General features: G+C 42.9%; 1 protein-coding gene across 2 annotated transcripts in view; it reads left to right on the forward strand.

Annotated features, from left to right (window-relative positions):
* GOLGA1 (golgin A1) overlaps positions 1 to 20,207 on the forward strand; it is a 385,049-nt gene that overhangs the window by 110,590 nt on the left and 254,252 nt on the right. For both annotated transcript variants that reach the window (XM_089669420.1, XM_089669419.1), the window contains exon 4: positions 8,593 to 8,667. In XM_089669420.1, coding sequence (XP_089525546.1) covers positions 8,593 to 8,667 — 75 coding nt within the window. The remainder of the gene's footprint in view (positions 1 to 8,592; positions 8,668 to 20,207) is intronic.

Genomic DNA, 20,207 nt, shown 5'->3' on the forward strand with positions numbered 1-20,207 from the left:
ATTTTATATTCCACCTTTGGTGTGATGTGCCATCTTACCAAACTTTTATAATTTACCTCCACTTCTCTCATGCTGATATTTTCATGTGTGAGTCTATATATTTTCCTCTGTTTATCCTCATCTATCTCTATCCCCAAGTCCTTTTCCCATTTTTCTATATACATTGGTTTTACCTCCGTGACTAACTCAGTGAGAATTTTATATATTTTTGCCGTGCCCCGTTTCCCCTCTCCCCGTGTTTCCAACAACTTCTCAAACAGGTTCCAATCCTTTCTCCCTCTCATAGGTTTCGGAAGACTCTCAACAAAGTGTTTTAATTGGTGATATTTCCACTCATCAATCTTAATAAAAAGTTCCCTTCCACCTTTCTTTAAATCTTTTAATGTTTTCAATTTCTGTCCATCCATAATATCCCTTAATTGAATGTCTTCCTTTTTAATCCATTTTCCCATAATCCCCTCTATACCTGGTGAATACTCCATATTCCTTAGTGACATTAATTGTGAATTAAAATCCCACTTCATACGTTTATGTAAATTATCCCAAACCTTTAAAACATTCAGTGTATACACACTCGTGGTATTTTTTAAACCTCTATATTGTGTTGGTGCCCATATGTTTCTACTCAGGTCAATTCCACTCAGATCGTTCTCTATCTTAACCCACCTTTTCCCCCTTATATTGTGTGTCCAATCATAAATTCTTGTTAAAACTACAGCATTATAGTATCTCCTAAAATCTGGCACTCCCAATCTCCCTCTCTCTTTACCTCTACTCATCAGATCATAGGATATTCTAGGTTTTTTATTTTTCCATATAAATTTTGTTATCTTTTTAATTTCTTTAAAAAAGGCCTCTGGGAGTCTTATTGGGATCATCTGAAATTTATACAAGACTTTGGGTACAATTATCATTTTTATCAGATTTATTCGTCCTAACCAAGAGGGGATTCCTCTTCCCAGTATCTTCAGTTCCTCTTTGATCTCATTTAGAAGAGCAATATAATTTGATTTATACAATTTTGTATATGAAGCAGTAAGTTTAACCCCTAAATATTTTATCTCTCTATCTCTCCATATAAAAGGGAATTCTTTTTGTATCTTTTCTTTCTCACCATTTGGAAGATTTACATTTAAGATCTCAGTTTTTGTCGGGTTGATTTTTAAGTTTGATATTTCCCCATACTCTTTTAAACTTCTTATTAAATTCGGGAGTGTTATCCTAGGATTTCCCACATAAAACAACAGGTCGTCTGCAAAAGCTGCCACTTTATGTTCAGTTTCCCCTATTTGTATTCCCTTTATATCTGCATTCTTCCTAATTGTTTCCAACAAGGGTTCCAATGATAACACATACAAAAATGGGGACAGTGGGCATCCCTGTCTTGTCCCGTTTGACATCCCTATGGGCTCAGACTTTTCACCATTAACCAAAATAACCGCGGATGGCATTTTATACAACTTTCCTATCCACTCCCTCATTCTACCATCTACTCCCATGATCTCTAGGGTATCCATCATAAAGCTCCAGTTTACTCTATCAAAAGCTTTTTCAGCATCGATCGAGAGCACCACTGCCGGGGTTTTCCCTTTCTTAGCTTTCTGGATCAGCAACAAAGTTCTGATTCCGTTTTCTCTACCCTCTCTCCCCGATACAAAACCAACCTGATCCCCCTGGATCCATTCTGGCATCAAGTCTTTCATCCTATTTGCTAAGACCTTTGCATATAACTTTGTATCTATATTTAGGAGTGCAATTGGCCTATAACTAGAGCATTGAGTAGCGTCCTTCCCTTCCTTATATGTTATATGGTTATATGTGTTATATGGGCTTGTAGGGATTCCTGTCTAATCTCCATTTCTCCACCCAGGGCATTCATATACTCCTTCAATTTAGGTATTAACAGTTCACTATATTTTTTATAATACCTCACGGTATATCCATCTGGGCCAGGGCTATTCCCCACCTTAGTATCTTTCAACGCTATCTTTATTTCCTCCTGCGTAATTTCCAACTCCAGGGATCTCAATAGATCTTCATCTATCTTTGGTAGTCCTGCATTTTTTTTAAATATGCCCTTCTTTTTTCTCTGTTTTCATTTTCACTATTATTTGCTAAATTCTGGGAATTAATATTATACAACTTGCTATAATATTCCTTGAATACCTTCCCGATCTCTTTAGTAGAGAGCCATTTCTCCCTTGGGATTTCTTATTTTTTCTATATAGTTTCTATTTTTCTTTTTTTTCAGGGCTCTCATTAAGTGTTTTCCTGGTCGATCTCCCCATCTATACCTCTCCGCTGCTACTTTATTGAGTACTCTCCTCCTTTCTTCTTCCATTAATATCTCCAACTCCTTCTTCTTTCCTATTACCTTCTGCCTTGTCTCACTTGTTATTCTATTTTTATGGATCTGTTCCAGGTCGTATATTTCTTTTAAGAGCCCCGTCAGTTTCTTACTCCTTTCCCTTTTCTTTTTTGCCCCTAGCGCGATCAATATACCCCTAATATATACCTTATGGGATTCCCAGACAGTGGCCACTGATACATCCCCTGTTTCATTCTCTTGAAAGTATCTTTCCATCTCTTTTCTGATCTGCTGATCGATCTCTTGATCTAATAAAAGGGTCTCATTTAACCTCCATCCTACCCCCCTTGTCAACTGCCTCCCCCATCTTACCTTCATTATAACTGGGGCATGGTCTGAGATAGTCATTGTCTCTATTTCTACTTTAACCACCCTCTCAATAAGTTGATGGTCTACCATTATATAATCCAATCTCGAATAATAATGGAACCACCATTTGAGCCCCTAGGTTCCTGCTCCCTTAGGGCCCTCACGTTTAAAACGGTATTTTTGGTGGCAATCACCACAGCGAGAAGGGTGAGTGAGCTGGAAGCTGTCTATCCGAGCGCCGTATTTGCAAATTTTTTCGGATAGGGTGGTATTCAGGACTTTGTTCCCAAAGTGGCTTTAGAATTTCATAGGGGGCAGGATATCATTTTACCTTCATTTTACCCTAATCCCTTGGGTGAAAGAGAAGAAAAATTTCACTCGTTGGATGTAAGAAGGTGTGGACTCCTTTACCTAGATAGGACTAAGGAATTTCGTAGTACAGATTCATTTTTTTATTTCTTTTGCGGGGGCCAGGAAAGGGTAAAAAGCCTCCAGGTGCACAATGGCTAGATGGTTGAGACTAGCAATAGAGCAGGCATATCGGACCGAAGGTCTAGAGGTCCCAGAGGAAATCAGGGCTCATTCTACAGGTGCTATGGCAGCCACACAAGCGGAACAGGCAGGGGCCTCCCCGGGACAGATCTGTAGGGCCGAAACTTTGTTAGGCATTACAGACTTGACCTGGTCTCGGTGCAAGAGCAGACCTTTGGACGTAAGGTGCTGCAAGCAGTGAGTACTCACTAGGGGTGAGTACTCACTTATCCTCTCAAGGTTCTGTCCTGAAAGACGAGAGGGGAAAATCAAAGTTACACTTACGGTAATGCCTTTTCCAGTAGTCTTTCAGGACAGGATCGGTTACCCACCCTCTGTTGTATAATAATTATGAGAGATGTCTTATGGTATTTTTGGTGTCTCATATTATGTCTCCCCAGGTAACTGGAGGTACTATTCCAAGAACTGAGGTCGGAGGGAAGTGACAGTATTTTTATTTAGGGTGGAGGTGTTTCCTCACGTGGGGAGGAGCTGAGGTCTCTCAAGGTGCTGTCATGAAAGACTACTGGAAAAGGCGTTACCGTAAGTGTAACTTTGATTTCTTTTTTCTATTTATTTTTTACATTTTTCTTGTTGCTTGGCAGATTTAAAACACACAAAAAACACAGCAGAAATGCAATACATGCTTTACTGCAGCATTTCTTCAGAAACAAAAATGCAACTTGCGTTCAAAAAAGTCCCTGACCCTTTCCAAAAACCGCACCGGGTGGAAACGCACAGGTGTGAAGATGTCCCATTGGAAATCATGTTAAATGGACTGTACTTCGTTTCTGCAAAACACTGCAGAAAACGCCTAGGGTAGCAGGTATACACATATAAGCTTTCACATATTAAGCTCTTTACTTCAGATGCCTACAATATACTTGGAAGAATCTGCTGTACCAGAATACTACTGTTTCGGAGTGAAAGAGCCGAGTGTAACAGAATATATCCCAACGGTCAACCACACCTAGTAATTAAGCTTTCTTCTCTATAGTAATGATTCTCCTTCACTTCACACTGCTGTACTTCCGAGACCCAAAGTGATCATATCCTGATAAGTACAAACTGTATGCTTTAGGCAAACGTAGTGTTCACACTTTCCACACAGAAGGACTTGGGGGTACTTTTAGTCACTGTCAGTAGCCATTTTAAAGCAGATTCATCCTAGTATACTGTAGGCATTTGAAGTAAAGAATGGGTTGGTGATGGTCAATGTGTAATATTTAGAAGCACACATGCCTGTTAATTGTGGTTGTCCATTAGAGTCTGCATCAAACAGAGGTGTTTTGGAGATTTCCTGCTCATTCAGGTGTATTTCCCCATGAAGCAGAAAGATTCTGTTTCGCACTGTTCTTTCGGTCAGAGACACTGTTCTTAACAGTCCCCATCACACCACACCATCTTTGTTACAAGATGTAACTCAGAAGCTACAGATATCCACCCCTGTGGAGCTGGGTTTGGGCTGCTATTACTCAATATTCACACAGATATTTTTAGAAACACAAGCTTACAGCAACTCTTGATAAAGCAGATGAAAATGGTCTGAGAAACATGTAGAGACACCCTTACCCCCCATCATTGATTATAATGTAACTTATGCACTTTGATGTATCTGCAAATGATAACGCTGGGGTTTTTTTTTTATGGGTTTGGGTGGTTGTGGCCTTTTCCATGATAATAGTCCTGTAAAGCACAGACTGAATTATCATAGTTTTTCTTTGTTGGAGTCTTGCCTTTTTTAAAATAAATTTGTATAAATAAAGTGGTATTTTAATTACAAAGTTATAGTTACGTCTGAATTGTAAATCCTCATGGCACCTGAAAAATTGTAGATGATCTATAATTGTTACCTCTTTATATGAGTAATAAAAGTGCTAGTAGAATTTGTAGTTTGTCTCTGTTTTTTATCCGTTTTGTATGTTCACTCCTCACTTATGGTGGTGTATCAATGTTTAGTACATACATACTACATGCTACTTTGTAAAATAAGGGGTTTCTTTATCATCAATTGAGGGACACAGGAATTTAGTTATTCTTAGACATTTGTATTACACTGACACCTACAGAAGGTTGGGACACTGGCAAGCAAGTAAAAGTTATCCCCACCTCCAACTGTTCTGCTTCAGTTTTTGCCAGTTTCCTAGAAGGCTGGATGCCTTTTCCTGAGGTCTGCTGAGACCTCTATTTTCCTCTAATTTTGTACCAGGACAGCACATGAGAATGTGAACCTGTTGACCTAAAACGGGAAGCTCAAGACTCGCATCCAAATAAGAGTGCCAAATACCCATTGGCCTCCTCTCTTTTGTGCTTTCTTGGCTTAGCAGGAACAACTTTGCAAGTAGTACCTTGCAAAGTTTACAGGGGTCCCCACGCAGTCTAAACCATTATTCTAGGACAGTGGACCTGAATGTTTAAAGACAGGTCTTTCCTTTTTTAGTGATTGGTGTTTTTAACTTTGGTCCTCTGAGGTTTCCTATCCTATTTTGAAAAGGCAACCATCCTCTTTTGGTTTTTGTCGGTTCCTCCCAACCACCCCCATATAGCACAGTCTAAAGTAGCAACAGGACCAGTTCGAAGGATGTATGGTCTGATTTGCACAGAAGCCACCTCCCATTCGGCCATTGTATATAAACGGCTGAATGTTGGCAGTGCATGGTTGGGTGTCCGTTTATAAACTGCCTCCCCGCCTCCTACTTGTGCGTGCTCCCTGGGAGATCCGGTGATCCGGTGCTTGCTGTGTCCTCCTGACATAGTGGAACACAGATCGTCGTGGGGGACCTCTGTGCGAGGTCCCAATCATGTGATTGGCCAATCAGTGATCACATGCAGAGTAGTAAGCAAGGTGTCACTTCTGACATCATTGCTTACTATGTGTGAAATCTGTGAATGATCACAATTCACAACAGCCTTGTACCATGTGATAAGCTGTGACCAATCACAGCTCATACAGTATTTCTCAATGGCTGCAAGAATGCAGCCAGAGAGAAAGAGAAATGATTCCTTTTACAGCCTTTATGGGTGTAAAAGCAATCAGTGTGAAAAAAAAAAATCTTCATCACCCCCCACAAGTAGAACAGTGTCACCATCCCCCTTTGCTGAAGATGACTTAAAATTAGATGTAACCTAGGTTTCTAAAAAAAAAAAATTAGACCTTTTGTTTAAGGATATGAGTTTTTTTTTACGATCCTATGGATGAAAAGGAAGAATCCCTTCTGTGAAAGCATGGGAATTGGAAGACTGCAATTTCAGGTAAACCTTTGCTAAAACATGTTGCTTCCACTTCAGCCCCCTAGCTACAATTAAACTAATTTGGAGGTTTTTAGAATCAATTGCAACTCTGTCCAAAGCCAATAAGCACATTGTGTAATAGGTATAAATGGTAGGGCCACATCCCTGTCATTGCAGCAACTAGGGCCTTACAGCTAAATCTTGGAGCAGAGATCTCACATCCTAATCTAGGTTATGTGATAAACCTTTTAAAAAGGGACCGTCTCTTTAGAAGTTCAAGTTAATGCATTCTCTACATTAACCACTTCCTGTCTGGACACATTTACCCCCTTCCTGTCCAGGGTAATTTTCAGCTTTCAGCGCTATCACACTTTGAATGACAATTGCACAGTCATGCAACACTGTACCCATATGAATTTTTTTTGAGACAGATAAAGCATTATTTTGGTGGTATTAATTCACCGCTAGGATTTTTATTTTTTTTGCTATGTAAATGAAAAAGTCCACAAATTTTGAAAAAAAGTGTTTTTCTTATAAAATTTTGCAAGTAAATATTTCATCATAAATCTTGGCCAAAATTTATTCCATTATCTTTTTAGTAAAAAAAAAAAATAAGCCAAATTAGTTTATAACCAAAAATTATAATTTTTAAACTTTTTTGTTTACATTTTTATTTTATTTTTTTATATTATTATATTATTATTTGTTTTTTTTTTTTTTTACATACTGTCACCCTAGCAGTACAGCGTCACCATGGTGGGGGGGGGTGATATTTTTTTTTTTTTTGCACTGATTGCTTTTACACCCATAAAGGATGTAAAAGCAATCATTTCTCTTTCTCTGTCTGCATTCTTGAGAACTATTGAGTGAGCTGTGATTGGTTGTTGTGAATAGCATTGTACCATGTGACCTCTGTGATCACAGATTTCACACATAGTAAGCAACGATGTCAGAAGTGACATCTTGCTTACTACGTTGCATGTGATCACTGAATTGGGTCCGCAATACATGGTGGAAGGTGGGGGGGGGAATAATTATGGAGCTGTGTGAAAGCAATGGATTATCAACAAAGTGTAACTTGCACTTAGGCTATAAGTGCAAAAAAAGCTGCTACTAGTAAATAATCAAGATAAATGTTCAGCGTTAAAAAAATATTGAGTCAAAGATAAATGGAAAACAGATCAAATAATGTGCTCAGTGAATAGCAAAAAAGAAATCCATGTAAAAGGACTTGTATAAGTAAGTCCATTTACAGTCCAAGTGCAATTGAAAAGTAAAACCAGCTCTGGTAACCCAGCCACGGCCCCTTGCATGATGACCTGAGGTGTGATATGGTTGTGGGGGGCTTTATGCCCTATTGTCTGGCCTATAGTTTTTTTTGCTTTCCAGTGTCTAATCCTCCTGTATGCAACAGTATTACCCAGTTCTTCAAGAATCCTGTGTCTCTCAGTATACTCGGAGAAAACAATTTTACAGTGAGTACAAAAGTCCTATTTTATTTTTTAAAAAACTGCAATTGCTTGATACCAAACAAACTTCATATCTTTCAGTTAGGGCTTATGTGTATATCTGGCCAGAGCTTTTATTTTACTTTGTTGTAGCTTGCAGAACTGTTAGAACCCCTGTGGAGTTCTTGTTTCTGCCTGGGTCATTGTTAGAGAAGTTTCCCTTCACTGACTGTGATAACCGTTTTACCAGACAGGAAATGAGGGAAAATCTGCAATAAGGACATGTTGCATACATTGTAGTTCTGCTTCCTTGACTCCCAAGAGCCTGCCCACACACTTTGAGAAGGTAAATGGCTCTCGGGAGATGTAATCAGTAGAAACTGGCCTAGGGCACCTTTTTTATCCCTCTTTCTAGCAGCAGCCCTGTCATGATGTCATATGGTGTAATGAAAGTTGTTTTTGCTACAGGATGATCAAAGCTTGGCTATTTGTAACATAATATTGTATAACATTGTACCTTGTTTTTTATGTCTATAGCTTTAGTGGTGTCTACCAATAAGTAAAATGATGCTGGAAGTGTGACTGTCTGACCCTTTTCCCACTCATTTAATTTTTTCTGTTTGGTCCTCTGTGTTGTCCTTTTTGTTTTTTTCCCCACTTTGTCCTTTCCTGGTCCTTCCATTCTTTTTGTTTCCACTTTCAAAGATTATGCAGTACAGGTCCGCAGCCTGCAGAAGACGAAAGAAAAACTTGAGCTTGCTTTAGAAAAACATCAGGATTGTACGTATCTACATAGTCCCGTTGTCCTTTATGTATGCTCTGTCCTACCATAACCATGCAATCTGTCCTTTAGAACAATTATAGGAGCAGAAGTGTCCTTATTCTCAATTGTTGGCATGTGAAACAGAAAAATAAAAAGATTAGAGTAGCTAAATTGACCTTTCCTGACATAAAATGCTGCTCCATGTTTCTCTCTGCTCTGGTTACAGATCAAAGCCTGAGCAGTAGGCCGTTTGATGTTGGTTAAAAGGCAGGATCTGTCAATTTGAACTCATTTTTTTCCTTCAACAGAGATCATATAAAAGAAGGAAGCTGGAGCAGTATTTTCTCCAGGAAGGGTAAGGATTTCAGCTCCTCTAATTGTCATTTACCCATCACAGCAGGACTGTTACCATTGCTTTATATTATGTTATACTTAAATTGACCAGGTCATCAAACACTAGTATTTCAGTTATGGATGGGTATTTGTGGCCTGAATCATCCATTGGATTCCTACATTGTCCATCTTTGAGATTCTGCCAGTATCCTTGGCCCTATTTCCTCTTGCCCCAGAGTTATTGGCTTCAATGTTCAACACTCTCACTAGGTGTCAGTATATTTTTACACACTTATATGGTAATGACACTGTTGTTACTCAAAACATGTTTTTCTTTTCTGCAGTGCTTCACTTGCTTATATACACTATATAGCCAAAAGTATTGGGACGCCTGCCTTTACAGGCATATGAACTTTATTGGCATCCCAGTCCATAGGGTTCAATATTGAGTTGGCCCACCATTTACAGCTATACCAGCTTCAACTACTCTGGGAAAGCTGTCCACAAGGTTTAGGAGTGTGTCTATGGGAACGTTTGACCATTCTGCCAGCAGCTCATTGGTGAGGTCAGACATTTATGTCGAACGAGAAGGCCTGGCTCGCAGTCTCGGTTCTAATTCATCCCAAAGGTGTTCTATAGGGTTGAAGTCAGGACTTTGTGCAGGCCAGTCAAGTTCCTCCACCCCAAACTCACTCATCCATGTCTTTATGGACCTTGCTTTGTGCACTGGTGCGCAGTCATTTTGGAACAGGAAGGGGCCATCCCCAAACTGTTCCCACAAAGGTGGGAGCATGAAATTGTCCAAAATGTCTTTTGTATAATGACGCCTTAAGCGTTCCCTTCACTGGAACTAAGGGTGCAAGCCCAACCCACGAAAAACAACCCCACACCATAATCCCCCCTCCACCAAGTTTACACTTGGCTCAATACAGTCAGGCAAGTACCGTTCTCCTGGCAACCGTCAAACCCAGACACGTCCATCGGATTGCCAGACCGAGAAGCGTGATTCATCACTCCAGAGAACACATCTCCACTGCTCTAGAATCCAGTGGCGGTGTGCTTTACACCACTGCATCTAATGCTTTGCATTGCACTTGGATGCAGCTGCTCGGCCATGGAAACCCATTCCATGCAGCTCTCTATGCACTGTTGTTGTGCTAATCTGAAGACCACACAAAGTTTGGAGGTCTTAAGCTATTGTCTCTGCAGACAGTTGGTGACTTCTGCACACTGTATGCTTCAACATGCACTGACCTGGCTCTGCCATTTTACATGGCCAACCACTTCATGGCTGAATTGCTGTTGTTCCCAGTTGCTTCCACTTTGTTATAATACCACTAACAGTTGACCGTGGAATATTTAGTAGCAAGGAAATTTCAAGGATGGACTTATTGCACAGGTGGCAACCTATCACGGTGCAATGCTTGAATTCACCAACCTCCTGAGAGTGACCCATTCTTTCACAAATGTTTGTGGAAGCAGTCTGCATGCCTAGGTGCTTGATTTTATACATCTGTGGCCATGGAGGTGATTGGAACACCTGAATCCAATGATTTGGAGATGTGTTCAAATACTTTTAGCAAAATATATCATTTTTATTTATTACACATGCGCACACACACACTTTAAACCTACAAATCTTCATTCGTGCACGCGCACCTATGATCCTGCCACAGGCAGAGTTCCCTTAATCCCAGGCATCTGTGTACCTGGATATTCCTTTCCTGACCGTTCCCTTCACTGGAACTAAGGAGCCAAGCCAAACCTAACACCATAATCCCCCCTCCCACCAAACTTTACACTTGGCACAATGCAGTCAGGCAAGTACCGTTCTCCTGGCAACTGCCAAACCCAGACACATCCATCAGATTGCCAGACAGAGAAGTGTGATTCGTCACTCTGGAGAACACATCTCCACTGCTCTAGAGTCCAGTGGTGGTGTGCTTTACACCACTGCATCTGACACTTTGCATTGCACTCGGTGATGTAAGGCTTGGATGCAGCTGCTTAGCCTTGGAAACCCATTCCATGAATCTGAAGACCACACAAAGTTTGGATGTCTTTTAGCTTTTGACTCCGCAGTTAGTTGGTGACTTCTGAGCACTTAAGCATGTGCTGACCCCACTCTGTCATTTTGCTTCGCCTACCACTTCGTGGCTGAGTTGCTGTTGTTCCCAGTTGCTTCCACTTTGTTATAACACCAACAGTCAACCGTGGTATATTTAGAAGCAAGGAAATTTCATGGATGGACTTTTTCGCAGGTGGCAACCTATCATGGTACCACGCTTGAATTCACTGTATGTCTAGGTGCTTCATTTTATACACCTGTGGCCAAGGAAGTGATTGGAAAACCTGAATCCAACGATTTCGAGGGGTGTCCCACTGTAGTGTAGTGTAATTCATACAGTACATGTATGAGTAAAGTGCTACATTTTTAATTGTTTTGTTAGGAACCTGGAAAAAGATGTTTCAAAATGAAAATTATAAATTACAAACACAAAGGAAAAAAATTGATGCATCTCTGATAACCATGTTGATATTATTGATCTACATGGGGATTATGGATGGAATATAATGGTTACACATCCCACATAATACATTTCACCTTTTTACATAAGAAAATGGGTAAAATTACTTTTATATACTATATAGGGATTATAGGTGGAAACTCATGGTTACACTTAACAAGGAACATATTTGTTATGATCCGCCAGGTGGTGCCTCAGGCTGCCAACTGACAGACCTACTCAGAGCGTGGGGTCTAAGCCCGGGCTGTGCTTTCACCAGAGCCCCTGATGGTGGGGATGGACTTGAAACAGTCCCGGGCCAGGTCACGACCTCCGAGCAGGCCCACCAGTGGCTGAGGAGACCTTTGGGGACAGGTACCGGGAGAGCCAGATATGAAGAGGATGGCGGCCCCAGCAGGGTAGTAACGGATCGTGGGGCCGTGAGGGTAAGCGGGGTACAGAATCGGTAGGCGAAGAGTAGTCGGGTCACACGCAGGGTCAGCAGGGAAGTCAATCCGTAGAATGGTCAGGGCAATCCGGGTCAAACGCAGGAGCAGGCAGAGTAGTCAGGACAATCCGGGTGAATCACAGGAGCAGGCAGAATAGTCAGGGCAATCCGGGTCAATCACAGGGGCAGGCAGCGTAGTCAGGGTCAATCAGGGTCACTAGACAGGTGCAGGAACTCAGGATCACAGGAAGACCTTGCGGCAATCTGTGACAGTGCAGGGCATCTTTAAATAGTGCGCCCTGCACTGTCATTGGCCGGCTAGGACGCGCCCCCGGCTGTCATTGGGCGCCTGAGGCGCGCCCCCGGCACCTACTGCGCATGCGCGGCGTCCTGTCAGCCGCGGCTCGCCAGGACCTAGTGCCTGTGTCCCGGCGCGATCTGCCGCCAATGCGCATGCGCGGGGGACAGAGCCGCGATCGTGGACCACGGAGCCGCGATCCCTGACAATATTTAACCTATTTTTGATAAGCAAATGCATATAATTGTTATTCCACATGGGGATTATGGGTGGAATATTGTGGATACATATGCCAAGGAACAGATTTGACCTATTTCTGAAATGATTATGGATATAGTTATTTTTCTACTTGGGGATTTTGGGTGGAAAATCGTGGTTAAATATGCCTAGTAACACATTTGACATATTTTTAATAAAAAATAGTTATATTTCTGCGTGGGAATTATGGGTGGAATGTCATGGTTACACATTACAAGGAACATATTTAACCTGTTTCTGAGAAGAACATGGGTATAATTATTTTTCGTCATGGGGATTATGAATGTAATATCATTGTGACATATCCCACGTAGTGCATTTGACCTTTTTCTGATATGAATATAAATATGGATATAGTTATTTTTCCCTAGTCATCTTCCAAGACAGCTTCACATGAGAGATAGGCTCTTCCCAGGAAACACCCGATCCACCTTTTTTCCCATAAATAGGCTCTCTCTAGGGGACCCTCAGTATTAGTGTTTCCTCCGCACCAGGACTAGAAACTGCTCCCGTTTGCTTTTTTGTTTAGCATGGTTGTCTAGTGGGTTACAGAGGCCTCCTGGATGGGGCTACCCCTCCTCCTTTTTTCAAGCAAGGCAGGGGCCTTGCTGGGTGGCCTCTCCAGTGTTCCCTACAAGCCTCCCTTTCCTCCGGGGGTTGGGGTGACAGCACCCTCTTTTTTTGGTCCTCTCCAGGGGTGATGGAGCCTGCTCCGCTGGCTTACTGGGAAGGGACTGCTACCCTGTGGGGAAAAAACAGCCTACCTTCCTCTGATGCACGTCGACATCCCAGCGTGGAGGCGCACGGGTGGATGACGTCACTGCTGGGATCGTCATTTCCGGTCGCTGGGACCCACGAGCGTATTTTCCGGCGCTCAAACAGGATATGGACAGAAGGCCACAAGCTTTGCCCCACGCCACGGCCGCTTCATCCACCATGGCCGTGAGGGGAAGTCAGCGCACCAGGACCCAAGGGAGGGTGCGGAGCCCTACTAACCTTTAAACACAGCCACGGTTATGGCGGGAAAGCTGCAGAATGAAGGCAGATCTGTCCGATCTGGGGGAGGCCAGCTGTAAGGTAGGAGCCTGTGGGCTGCCACAACCCCCCCCCCCTCTATACGTCTTTGCACTGATCTGAATCCTGGGGGGGGTATTAGGCCCCCCTCCCCTCCCACCGCTCCTCTTCTCTCTCTCACCAGCACCTCAGGGGTTTTTTCTTTGCGGACTGCCAGTGGGGGCAGATTAGTGGGTGTCCCCAGGGGCTTGCCTTATAGAAGGCCTACACCTTGTGTCTCCCTGTCCTTAGATGGGCCCACAGGAGGAAGAGAGAGGAGACAAGGAGGTCCTCCGTGAACCTAAGAGGAAATGCGCTACCTGCAAGAGGAGACTCACTAGTGCTTGGAAAAAGCAGCTGTGCCAGGAGTGCATTGACAAGCTGATTAAGAAAGAGTCAGGGTCGCTCTTCAAAGATCTACAAAATATGACGCAGGAAATGTCCAAAACCTTTCAAAATTTCAGAGAAAAAAAAATGCAGGAACCGAGCCTAAACGAGCCCCAACCAGGCACCTCAGGCGTTTCCCTACCGGCTAAGAAGAGCAGACAGGACCTGGGTGCTGTCACAGTTCAAGAAGAAGATCCTTCCGGTACTTCGGACTCGGAAGAAGACGAGATGGAAGAACAGGACCACAGGTCGCAGAGATTCCTTTTTCCAGTAGAGGATGCAGAAGGTCTCCTAAAGGTAATCTACGATACGCTGGACTTAGAAGAGGAACAACCAAATCTCTCTCTGCATGACCAGGTTTATGCAGGGCTACAGAGGAAAAGTGGCCGCACATTCCTGGTCCATTCCACCCTATGGTCTACCATAAAGGGGGAATGGGAAGAGCCGGAAAGGAAAGCTTTTTTTCCTAAGAACCTGAAAAGGCGTTTCCCATTTAAGGACGAAGATGCGTCCACGTGGGAGTCCTGCCCGAAACTGGATGCCCCACTTTCGAAGATCTCGAAATCCACAGTTCTATCGTTTGGAAGATGGAGGTTATCAGGAAAGGGCTCACTGCTGGTGGTGCTGTGGCTCACCTGCTCTATGCGCTGCAGTACTGGGACTTACCAGCAGGTGCCTTTCAGCAGCCAGGATCTCACCTCCTGCAATTAAGCCATCACCTGAGATTGATTGCAGGAGGTGTACTTAAACAGTAACAAAGCCTGCAATCAGTGCCTTGGTGTTTGTTTTCCCATGAGCCTTTGTTGTCCTGTATCTGTATCCTGTCATCTACCAGCTTGATTCTGACTACGATTGAACTCTGCCTGCACCGAAAGCTCTCCTTTCGACTATCCGTTTGCCTACTCCTCTGTACCTGATCCGCCCGATTGATCCTGACCCGGCCTGCCTGACTATTCTACCTCTCGAGCCCTGACTACGCTTTTATTTATTTATATTTATATTTATATATATATATATATATATATATATATATATATATATATATATATATACTGGTGAAACTCAAAAAAATTAGAATATCGTGCAAAAGTTCATTTATTTCAGTAATGCAACTTAAAAGGTGAAACTAATATATGAGATAGACTCATTACATGCAAAGCAAGATAGTTCAAGCCGTGATTTGTTTTAATTGTGATGATTATGGCTTACAGCTCATGAAAACCCCAAATCCACAATCTCAGAAAATTAGAATATTGAGAAAAGGTGCAATATTCTAGGCTCAAAGTGTCCCACTCTAATCAGCTAAGTATGCCATAACACCTGCAAAGAGTTCCTGAGCCTTTAAATGGTCTTTCAGTCTGGTTCAGTAGCAATCACAATCATGGGAAAGACTGCTGACCTGACAGTTGTGCAGAAAACCGTCATTGACACCCTTCAAAAGGAGGGAAATCCTCAAAAGGTAATTGCAAAAGAAGTTGGATATTCTCAAAGTGCTGTATCAAAGCACATTAATAGAAAGCTATGTGGAAGGGAAAAGTGTGGAATAAAAAGGTGCACAAGCAGCAGGGGTGACCGCAGCCTGGAGAGGATTGTCAGGAAAAGGCCATTCAAAAGTGTTGGGGACTTTCACAAGGAGTGGACTGAGGCTGGAGTCAGTGCATCAAGAGCCGCCGCACACAGACGGATCCTGGACATGGGCTTCAAATGTCGTATTCCTCTTGTCAAGCTGCTCCTGAACAACAAACGTCAGAAGCGTCTTACCTGGGCTAAAGAAAAACAGACCTGGTCTGTTTCTCAGTGGTCCAAAGTCCTCTTTTCTGATGAGAGCAATTTTTGCATTTCATTTTGAAACCAAGGACCCAGAGTATGGAGGAAGAATGGAGAGACACACACTGCAAGATGCTTGAAGTCCAGTGTGAAGTTTCCACAGTCTGTGTTGATTTGGGGAGCCATGTCATCTGCTGGTGTTGGTCCACTGTGCTTCATTAAGTCCAGGGTCAACGCAGCCTTCTACCAGGAGATTTTGGAACACTTCATGCTTCCTTCCGCAGACGAGCTTTATGGGGATGCTGACTTCATTGTCCAGGAGGACTTGGCACCTGCCCACACTGCCAAAAGCACCAAAACCTGGTTCAATGACCGTGGGATTACTGTGCTTGATTGGCCAGCAAACTCGTCTGACCTGAACCTCATAGAGAATCTATGGGGCCTTGCCAAGAGAAAGATGAGAGACATGAGACCGAGCAATGCAGAAGAGCTGAAGGCCGCTATTGAAGCATCCTGGTCTTCCATAGCACCTCAGCAGTGCCACAGGCTGATAGCTTCCATGCCACGCCTCATTGAGGCAGTAATTGCTGCAAAATTGGCCCAAACCAAGTACTGAGTACATATGCATGCTTATACTTTTCAGAGGTCCGATATTGTTCTATGTACAATCCTTGTTTTATTGATTGCATGTAATATTCTAATTTTCTTTTCTAGGTTTTCTGCACAACTGTCAGGTCAGCAGTCTTTCCCATGATTGTGATTCCTACTGAACCAGACTGAAAGACCATTTAAAGGCTCAGGAACTCTTTGCAGGTGTTATGGCATACTTAGCTGATTAGAGTGGGACACTTTGAGCCTAGAATATTGCACCTTTTCTCAATATTCTAATTTTCTGAGATTGTGGATTTAGGGTTTTCATGAGCTGTAAGCCATAATCATCACAATTATGACAAATCACAGCTTGAACTATCTTGCTTTGCATGTAATGCGTCTATCTCATATATTAGTTTCACCTTTTAAGTTGCATCACTGAAATAAATGATATTTTGCACAATATTCCAATTTTTCAAGTTTCACGTGTGTGTGTGTGTGTATGTGTATATGTATGTATATATGTATGTGTATATATATATATATATATATATATATATATATATATATATATATATATATATATATATATATAATTTTTTTTTTTTTTTTTTTTGGGTTGAAGGTTTGGTTTTTTTGTTTGCACTGTGCGTCTTGTATACTGGTGTAGCTGACAAATTATATTATTACATCACTCCTGAAGCCTGATATTCCCTGTGTCAGTCCACACATCTCTGTTCATATCCGGATTACTGACAGAGGTTCTTTAAAGGATCCAGTGGACCGCAAGGCTGACACATTTCTTAGAAGGGCATGGGAATCGTCCGCAGTAATCTTTAAACCAGCAATAGCAACAACCTGCGTTTCCAGAACCCTGGACGTATGGCTGGACAGCTTCGCTCTCAACTGGAACAAGGTACACCAGCAGAGGAAATCCTCAAATATTACCAGTCTTGGAAAAAGCAGTAGCCTTCATCGCAGACGCATCGGCTGAAACAAACAAGTATACAGCGAGATCAACTGCCCTCATAAACTCAGCCCAAAGAGCCATTTGGTTAAAATCCTGGCAAGGGGACGTCGCCTCCAAATCCAGGCTCTACGGCCTACCCTTTGAAGGGAAACTCCTCTTTGGGCCAGAATTGACCTCGGTTCTCGAGAGATCGGCTGATTTTTTATTATTATTATTATTATACAGGATTTATATAGCACCAACAGTTTGCTCAGCGTGTTACAATGTAATGGGAGACAATAAAGTTCAATACAAGACGGATGTGAGGGCCCTGCTCCTTGGAGCTTACAATCTAAGAGGGAGGGGCTAGTGGTACAAAAGGTAGTAACTGTGGGGGATGGACTGGTTGGAAGAGTAGAAGATTCAGATATTAGCTGAGGGCAGGATAGGCTTCCCTGAAGAGATAGGTTTTCAGAGATCGCCTAAAAGTGAGCAGAGTAGGCGATTAGTCTGATAAATTGGGGTAGAGAGTTCCAGAGGATGGGGGAAGCTCTGGAGAAGTCCTGGAGATGAGCATGGGAGGAAGAGACAAGGGAGCTAGAGAGTAGGAGGTCTTGCGAGGAGTGGAGAGTACGGTTTGGGTGATATTTAGAGACAAGATTGATGTAATTTGGGGCAGAGTTATAAATAGCTTTATACGTTATTGTTAGTGTTTTGATTTTTATCCGTTGGGCAATGGGAAGCCAGTGGAGGGATTGGCAGAGAGGGGTGGCAGATACAGAACGGTTAGTAAGGTGGATGATTCTGGCAGCAGCATTAATGATAGACTGAAGAGGGGATAGCCTGCGATGAGGTAGGCCAATGAGGAGGGAGTTACAATAGTCAAGGCGAGATATAACAAGGGAGTGGATAAGTTGCTTAGTGGTTTCCGAGGTTAGGAAATGTTGGAGATGTTGCGGAGGTGAAGTCTACAAGATTTGGACAGTGATTGAATTTGGGGCTGAAAGGACAGATGGGAGTCTAGGATTACACCTAGTACACTGGCATGAGGGGAGGGAATGATGATTGTGTTATTGATCTTGATGGAGAAGTCAGGGGAGGGGGCACGGGCTGGGAGGAATACTAAGAGCTCAGTTTTGGAAAGATTGAGTTTGAGGAAGTGGCGTGACATCCATGACGATATGTCACTTAGTAGGTTAGTGATGCGAGAGGAGATTGAAGGGGTGAGGTGAAGGGAAGAAAGATAGATTTATGTGTCATTAGCATAGAGATGGTACTTAAAGCCATGGGAGTTTATCAAGTGACCAAGGGAGGAGGTGTAGATGGAGAAGAGAAGGGGTCCAAGGACAGAACCTTGAGTGTCCCCTACAGAAAGAGGGAGTGAAGAGGAGGAGGCAGCGTTATAGGTAACACTGAAGGAGTGCTGCGATAGGTAGGAGGAGAACCAGCAAAGAGCAGAGTCTCTGAGGCCAAGAGTGTGGAGTTTTTTGAGGAGGAGGGGATGGTCAACCGTATCAAAAGCCGCAGAGAGATCAAGTAGTAAGAGTACGGAGTAGTGGCCATTGGTTTTAGCAGTTAGTAGATCATTAGTGAGTTTTAGTAGGGCAGTTTCAGTGGAGTGGAGTGAGCGAAAGCCAGACTGTAGAGGGTCAAGAAGGTTGTTGTCTGTGAGGTGGGAGCTCAGGCAATTGTAGACTAAGCGTTCTAGGAGTTTAGAGGTAAATGGCAGCAGGGAGATGGGTCTTAAGTTGTTCAGGTTGGTGGGGTCCAGGGAGGGCTTTTTAAGTATGGGAGTGATGTGCGCATGCTTTTAGAGGGGAGGAGAAGGCACCAGTAGAGAGGGAAAGATTGAAGATGTGAGTCAGGGAGCATAGGATGGAAGAAGAGGGTGACCGTAGTAGTTGTGAGGGGGCAGGTAGTGAAACGGGCTTCTGAGAAAACCTTAGTGACCTCTTCGGTAATAGCAAGGTCAAAAGAGGAAAGTGTTGAGGGAGGTTTAGTATAAGGTATGCTAAGTGGGATGGATGTCTGTGCAGTGGTGATGCCCCTACAAATTGCGTCAATCTTGTTTTTGAAATGATTTTCAATCTCGTGAGCAGTGAGTGAGGTACTGGGTGGGGGTGGAGGTGCAGAAAGTAGAGAGTTAAAAGTAGAGGAGAGATGACGAGGACTGGATGAGAAGGTATTAATAAGAGAGTGACAAAGTAGGCTTGTTTGGCAGCATGAAGGGAGGATTTGTATGTTAAGAGAGCAGATTTATATTGGGTGAATGCTTGCTGGGATTTGGTTTTACGCCACAATTGCTCCAGTTCACGACTATGTCGGTTAAGAATTTACGGTGTCGTCGGTCTGCCAAGGTTGTAACGGTCGTGGCCTGATGCTTCATGTTGTTAGAGGAGCAAGTGAGTCTAATGTGGATGAAAGCAAACTGTTATAGACAGCAGTGGCCAGGTCAGGGCAGGACAGGGGAGATATTCTGTCATAGAGTTGGTCAGTTGCAGAGTGGACAAGAGCAGGGTTCAAGTTGTGAAACTTTCTGTGGGTAATTGTTTACCGTTTGGAGGGATAGGTGTTTGAAGATGAGGAGACTGTGAAGGTGATGAGATTGTGATCAGAGAGAGGAAAGGGGGTGTTTGTGAGGTTTTAGGGCATGCAAAGATGGGAGAAAACTAAGTCTAATGTATTCCCATCAGAGTGAGTGGAAGACTGTATACATTGTGCTAATGCAAAAGATGAGATTAAGTTGAAGAGTTGGGATGTTGTTGGGTTGTTGACATTCTCAGGGATGGGTAGTTCATAGGAGAGAAAGTATAGTTGCCAGGCGGAGAAATCATCAAGAAAGCGGGACACTGGTCCAGGAGGCCGATAGATCACTGCAATCCTCAGAGAAATGGAAGAAAACAGCTGGATGCAGTGAGTCTCGAAAGAAGAGAAGGATAGAGAGGGAGGGTTATGGAGGACTTGAA

Source organism: Staurois parvus, unplaced genomic scaffold (genome assembly GCF_062004578.1).
Source record: "Staurois parvus isolate SC_StPar_1 unplaced genomic scaffold, SC_StPar_1.0 ptg000076l, whole genome shotgun sequence".
In the NCBI taxonomy this organism is placed as follows: Eukaryota; Metazoa; Chordata; class Amphibia; order Anura; family Ranidae; genus Staurois; species Staurois parvus.